Source organism: Hippoglossus stenolepis, chromosome 5 (genome assembly GCF_022539355.2).
Source record: "Hippoglossus stenolepis isolate QCI-W04-F060 chromosome 5, HSTE1.2, whole genome shotgun sequence".
NCBI classification, from domain to species: Eukaryota; Metazoa; Chordata; class Actinopteri; order Pleuronectiformes; family Pleuronectidae; genus Hippoglossus; species Hippoglossus stenolepis.
The window spans coordinates 13217220-13223899 of NC_061487.1; the positions used below are offsets into that span (position 1 = coordinate 13217220).

A 6680-nucleotide genomic window follows, 5' to 3' on the forward strand; every position below is an offset into this window, starting at 1 on the left:
TTCCCAATTATTTTGTGTCGCTTGAAGTAGTCAAATTTCACTCTAATAAATGCAAAATTTCCCAGGTTGCTAAAACTCCTAAATTCCCCCTGGAAAAATATGACATGACCTCATTGTGCTCGTTTGAATTAATCAATAAAATTCTGCATTATTTTCAATAATTTGCTCACAATAAAGGATTAGATTTTTTTTCTATATATTAATATAAAAAATTGATTTCCTGTAACATAGATTTAAAATGATAATGGTGTTTTACAGAACCAATTCACACAGAACACAGTCATGTTAAAAAAGTAATGATAATAACAATTTAAATATGAACAAACAAGGAAGATAGGCCTAAATAAAACAGTAGAAGATTATAGCACTTAAAACATAAAAACAAGACAGCCTTCCTGTAAATGTAGGTTAACCTTAATATGTTAAAAGAATAATTACATCCGCTGGAATATATTGTGTTATATATCAAAATGTAAGGGCTTGTGTCAGTGTGTGAATGTTCACAGTGCAGAGGGAGAAACAGTTGTGTTGTGTTTACAGAGTGAAAATACATTATTTAGTTGCAGGGTAGAGTAATTCTGCTAATGCTGCTGCTGAGGATGCAGCATCACCGGGATACAGGACCCTCCTCCTCTCTCCTCCTCCTCCTCCTCCCTGGAAGCTGGAGGAGCATCTTCTCCCCGTGACGTCATGACAGCAGCATCAGCTGTTAGCTGCGCTTTAAGCCTTTTCGCCGCCTGCACCGCTGCCCTGCACAAAGGAAATATATGAGATCCCCTCTCATCCCTGAAATGGCGACACAGGAGGTACAGCTGAGCGAGACCCTAACCCACCTCAAGACGGAGTCGGACACGCTGAAGTCGAAGCTGGAGGAGGAACGAGCGAAGCTGCACGACGTCGAGCGTGAGTCCCGCTGAAAATGGAGAGGCCTCGGTTCACCCCTGCGTCTCACACCGGGACCGATCGCACTGAAATACGGCGCTAAAATACCCGCGCGTGTTTATTCTGGGGGTTACCCCTCGCCGCATTTCACGGGGGAGGGCGTTTTCCGAGGCTGATTATTGATCCTAGTGGCCTGACGTTACCTCACATCTGACAGGGTGTTTGTTTGCCTCCTGATTTCACAGTCCAGCGCCTCCGTCCCAGTCTCCTCCATCTAGTGGTTCTGTCCAATGTGTCTCACCTGTATGTGATGTTGAGTGTAAACGTGAGGACATTAGAAACAGGCTCCTGGTGATGTGTTTCTTATGAGATGCTCATAAAAGCTATTTGAGGACAAGATAATAATCCCTCCACAGAGTGAAGGCCTGCTGTATGTTTAATCCCCACTGCTGCCAGCAATATTAATGGAGGGTGCATATACAGGAGAAGGGTTAATGGGATGGTCATTGTGTGTGTGTTTGTGTGTGTGCAGTACACCAGGTGGCAGAGAAGGTGGAGGGACTGGGTCAGTTTGTCATGAAGACCCGGAGAACTCTGAAGGGCCACGGCAACAAAGTTCTGTGTATGGATTGGTGTAAGGACAAGAGGAGGATCGTCAGCTCCTCACAGGTCACTCACTATAACTGGATCTGGACAGTCAGGTTGTAATTATATGTAATCTGCACGACTGTAGATGACATTGTACCTGTTCTTATTATTTGCAGGATGGAAAAGTGATAGTATGGGATGCTTTCACCACCAACAAGGTAACAGCTCTTCTTAGTATACAGATGTTTTATTTCTCACTGAAAATCATCTGGGGCATGTTAAAGGTCCTGTATGTTAGATTTAGTGACATCTAGTGATGAAGTTGCATGTTGCAGCTGAATACCCCTCACCTCACCCTCCCCCTCCAAACATGAAGTAGAACCTGTGGCAGCCTTCAGTTGTCATAAAAACTCAAAAAGGTGCACTGTAAAAAAACATGGCTGCCTCCATAGAGGACCCGCTCCCGATGTTAATATAAAGTATTTAAATATAAACGGCTCATTCTAGGGGAAAGAAAACAACAATTCCTGCAATTGAGATGAAACACACTTGTGAAAACATAACTAGGATTATTTTATATTCAATTTCTGCCAATAAATCCGTTTCATCTAAATTGTACACACTTGATCTTTAACAAAAACGAGATCTTTAAAGGTATATTCGCATTTGACCCATTCTTAATATATGCTGCTTTTTTGCACTTTTTTGCAAGCCAGTGTTTATGATCCCTCGTACCAACCTCCTGAACATACTTATAGTTTATTAAGTTAAATTAAGTTATCAGCAATACGTTTCTCACGAGTGCCCTATAGTGTGGACATAAGTTCCACCAGAGTAAACCTTTCTCTGTCCTATTGATTTATTTGAGGGATTTCATCAGTTCAGAAAGGACGATAATCAGAGTTTAGTATTTGGCATTTACCAAAACAAAAGCAAAAACGAGTTCAAAATTAGAAAAGTAAAAGACATTTTGAGTAACAGAGATGAAGCCAATGATTTTATAGCCTTTTAGATTCATTTCAGGGCTGTTTGATTTGGGACCCACAGATCCAAATCCAAGTCGGGTTGTATACAGTAATATGTAATGTTAGTATAAGTATATTAAAACATGGAAAGACAGCAGAAATTAGACACAATGAAAGCAAATATATGTGTTTAGATTGTAAAGTAGGAATGGTCAATGTAATGTGTTCATAAAATCCGAGATATAAGGTTTGTGATTTTTAGGCAATTTTTAAAGGGTCGCAATAACTTCTTAGATTTTCACTGGCTCCAGTATCATGCAGCAAAATAAACTAGATAAGGAGCCATGATATCACTAAGAATTTCTCATATTTCTACAGCGACTGCCATAAGGGATAGAAAAGCTGCACAAAGGGTTTCCTTTTTATTGTTAAGAGGGAGGAGATTCTACCAAAACAATGTCTAGAAAAGTATTTGAACAACCATCCCATTAATTGGGATTTTTATTTGTTATTCTGGACAAACTGTAACACCTCTATGGTCCAGCAGCTCTAAACTCTCCGCTCTGATTATGCCTAATGAATCTGATTGATCCAGTGTGGCTCATGCAGCTTTGTCTTCTGGTGTTTCATCAGGAGCACGCTGTGACAATGCCTTGCACCTGGGTGATGGCCTGCGCCTACGCTCCCTCTGGGTGCGCCGTAGCCTGTGGGTGAGTATCTTAACCACCAATGTACCATCTAAATGTGGTGCGTCATATTTTCGTTTTTTTGTGGGGTTCTTCTTTTTGTAAATTGGGGTTGTTTTTGTGTCACAGTGGTCTGGACAACAAATGCTCCGTGTATCCCCTGTCCCTGGACAAGAATGAGAACTTGGCTGCGAAGAAGAAGTCAGTGGCCATGCACACAAACTACCTTTCTGCCTGTAGCTTCACCAACTCAGATATGCAGGTGAGACTATCCCCAAAACACAGTGAATTCAATCAATAATCACACAGATCACTAAAGAAAAACAGAACATATATTTAGTTTTTCTGGTTCCAAGAAGAAAACACAGCTGGTTTTCTAGTAGTGACTTCTTCTCTCTCATTATGGAAGCAGAAGGGGCCTCATACTTTGTTAATAATTCACAGCAGCCAGTGGCTCCTGGTTTGATGACCTGGTCACATGATGCCTCACACAGCAAAGACCATTTATAGCCGTGCCTTTTTACTGAACTTCCTCTTCATCGTCTGCTTGTGTCAAAGATCCTGACGTCCAGCGGTGATGGAACGTGTGCATTATGGGATGTTGAGAGCGGGCAGCTGCTGCAGAGTTTCCATGGACACGCAGCAGACGTGCTCTGTCTGGACCTGGCCCCCTCCGAGACCGGAAACACATTTGTTTCAGGGGTGAGGACACAAATCCTCCCCGCTTTGTCAACTTGACTGAATTGAATCGATTTTGTCACATTCTTCATGATTTCTGTCACTGCAGGGTTGTGATAAGAAGGCCAATGTGTGGGACATGCGCTCAGGACAGTGTATTCAGTCCTTTGAAACTCATGAATCGGACATAAACAGTGTGCGGTAAGTGATTATTATTTCTTATTATTCTCATGGACTTTTTTTGTAGAAGAATGATGAAAACAGATTCTGTGTATTTTTTGCCCATTTTCTCTCAACCTCAGTGTCTTTTTCATACTATTACTAGATTTATCTACATATCAGATATATTGAAATCAAGGCTTTAAGAGACTAATTTGTTCCTGACTGTGTCATTAAAATTGTTTTTATAGATATTATCCCAGTGGAGATGCATTTGCCTCTGGCTCAGACGATGCTACAGTACGTATACTGATATTATTTACTGATCTTAAAGGAATAATTCCACATTTTGGGAAATATGTTCATTCATTTCCTTGACGAGTAAGATGAGAAAATCAACATCACTGTCATGTCTGTACAGTAAGCATGAAGCTACTGCCAGCAGCTGGTTAGCTTAGCTTAGCATAAAGACTGAAAACTGCCTTGTGGAAAAACCAAAGCAGGTAAACTCTAAGAAATGAAGCAGATAATTTCCCAAACTGTAGAACTGTTCCTAAACTGTCCACTGGAGAGACTCCTGTTATTTACTTCACAAACTGCTCCTGGTAATCTAAGCATTTAAAACCCAAACACTGACTTCTGTTCCAGTGCCGCCTGTATGACTTGAGGGCAGACAGAGAAGTGGCCATTTATTCCAAAGAGAGCATCATATTCGGGGTCTCCAGTGTTGATTTCTCTCTCAGTGGTAAGATATGTGCTCATTTTACTTCCAGAGATACTCTGAATATCTAAGTTCAATACAGTTCCCCCTGAGGTTAAACATATTGCTTTTACTTGCCGTTAAATACATTTGTGTGTCTGTGTTTCGCAGGCCGACTACTGTTCGGCGGCTACAACGACTACACCATAAATGTTTGGGACGTTCTCAAAGGAACACGGGTGTCAATTCTGTTCGGGCATGAGAACCGTGTCAGTACGCTGCGAGTGTCCCCTGATGGGACCGCCTTCTCCACAGGTTCCTGGGACCACACTCTGAGGGTATGAGATGTCTGTTGTTATCGTTGGGTTTGACAGCTTTTCAGTCGGAAATCCTCTAATGACTCACTGTTTGTCTTTCTCAAGATCTGGGCTTAAGGATGAAGACACAGAGGAATAAGTGGTACACAGACCTACTGAAGACACACCAACGTTTCTGTTTGCTAGAGTACAATCACAGAGATAGAGACTCCATCTTGGTTGTACATAGAGCATATTAATAGCATTGTATATACTCCAGTCTCCTGGCCATGGTAGAGATACATATTTCAGAGACTAATTAAACCAAATGGCACGCTTGTATTACAGTATGATTGAAAGAAAATTGCACAGAAATACTTATGGTTACAACAACTCGAGATGTAAAATGTATATTGTAGAAATTATAATTGGTAGTGACTAGCATCAGTCTAGGATAGAAGTGGCACAATAAAGTGATGTATTGTATGTTACCACAATTACATGTTTATTTATTTGTTTTTTGCACAAAAAAAATTGGAATGCAATCTGTGAAAGAAAATTACAAAATGATATCTGCAGGAGAAGCAGTAAGGTTTATATGAAGACCTCAGAGCTTCATTCTATCAGTCGTAGTCGTAGTGAGAGGTAGGGAATATGTGGTTTCTGTGTAAATGGGAAATATTGGAAAATCTAGGATAGTAGTGAAGATTGACTTGTCGTCAGTCAATATAAATTTGTCTGCAGCAATTAAAAATAACATTCCATATCAGTGAGCACTGGCATAAAATATTATGACCATAAATGCTAATCTGTAGTTTATCAAAGATGGGGATGGACAGCAAATTCACGCATCATTAATTCTCCAACTTCTGCTTTCTTTACAGTAACTCACGTGCCAATATTAATCTATTGTAAGAAAGCACATTTTAAGGTAAACTTATGATAGATGTTTTTATTTTCATTCATCCTGGTGATCTTAAAACATGCAGCTTACCTCTTCCTGCTGTGGAAGCCACTCACTACTGCTCGATGTGCACATTCAGTCACTGCAAACACCCTCAACCTCTGAACCTGTGGTCCCCCAGTAGATATCTACATACTTATATATGTATATATATATATTAGAATCCACTCCTCCTTTTCATGCAGTTGTCAAATGGCTGTAATTTCATATTTACTGTAATTATTTATTGTAGTTAAGTGTACAGTTATAAAAGGGTCTGTTTATCAAAATATTACAAACATAATAAACTGAGTTTTGAATATCATAACAATGTGTTTCTTTTTTTTTTTTACCTTATCTTATACTTTCATTGTATAATCAATTCTGCAACTTCTTTCTTTCTTTCTTTCTTTCTTTCTTTCTTTCTTTCTTTCTTTCTTTCTTCGGTAAATCACATGCTATTGTAAGAAAGCACATGGACATCTGAACCTATATATATATCTATATATCAACATCTGTGTGTGTGTGTGTGTGTGTGTGTGTGTGTGTGTGTAATGTACTCCTCCTTTTCATGTCTAATGGCTGTAATTTCATATTCATTGTAAATATTTTATTTTATTATTACTGTTTAGTTTATTGTAGTTTAGTGTAAAGTTAAACAAGGGACTCATTCTTAGTATTATATATTTTACATATTGTTTATTTTATCTTTCACAATTTACTATGACTCTTTACTGCTGCAGTTTGTGTTTAGGCTTTTTTAATAAAGTTTTTCAAATTCAA

At 39.3% G+C, this 6680-nt stretch overlaps 1 protein-coding gene across 1 annotated transcript; it reads left to right on the forward strand.

The window, feature by feature from the left end:
• The first annotated feature begins 650 nt into the window (after positions 1-650).
• Positions 651-6225, forward strand: gnb5a (guanine nucleotide binding protein (G protein), beta 5a). The gene is made up of 11 exons (XM_035156626.2): positions 651-903; positions 1415-1551; positions 1647-1688; positions 3069-3145; positions 3251-3383; positions 3680-3823; positions 3909-4000; positions 4210-4258; positions 4607-4703; positions 4830-4996; positions 5081-6225. Exons 1-11 carry the CDS (start codon positions 768-770, stop codon positions 5090-5092), a joined length of 1086 nt encoding a protein of 361 aa, XP_035012517.1. The 5' UTR covers positions 651-767; the 3' UTR covers positions 5093-6225.
• Positions 6226-6680: the final 455 nt, after the last annotated feature.

Excerpts from the sequence above, each read along its gene's own strand:
- gnb5a (XM_035156626.2), top strand. The coding sequence starts at position 768 with ATGAGATCCCCTCTCATCCCTGAAATGGCGACACAGGAGGTACAGCTG. Across the intron at positions 4,001-4,209 it reads TCGGACATAAACAGTGTGCG|ATATTATCCCAGTGGAGATG; the intron begins GTAAGTGATTAT and ends TTGTTTTTATAG. Across the intron at positions 4,259-4,606 it reads CTGGCTCAGACGATGCTACA|TGCCGCCTGTATGACTTGAG; the intron begins GTACGTATACTG and ends CTTCTGTTCCAG.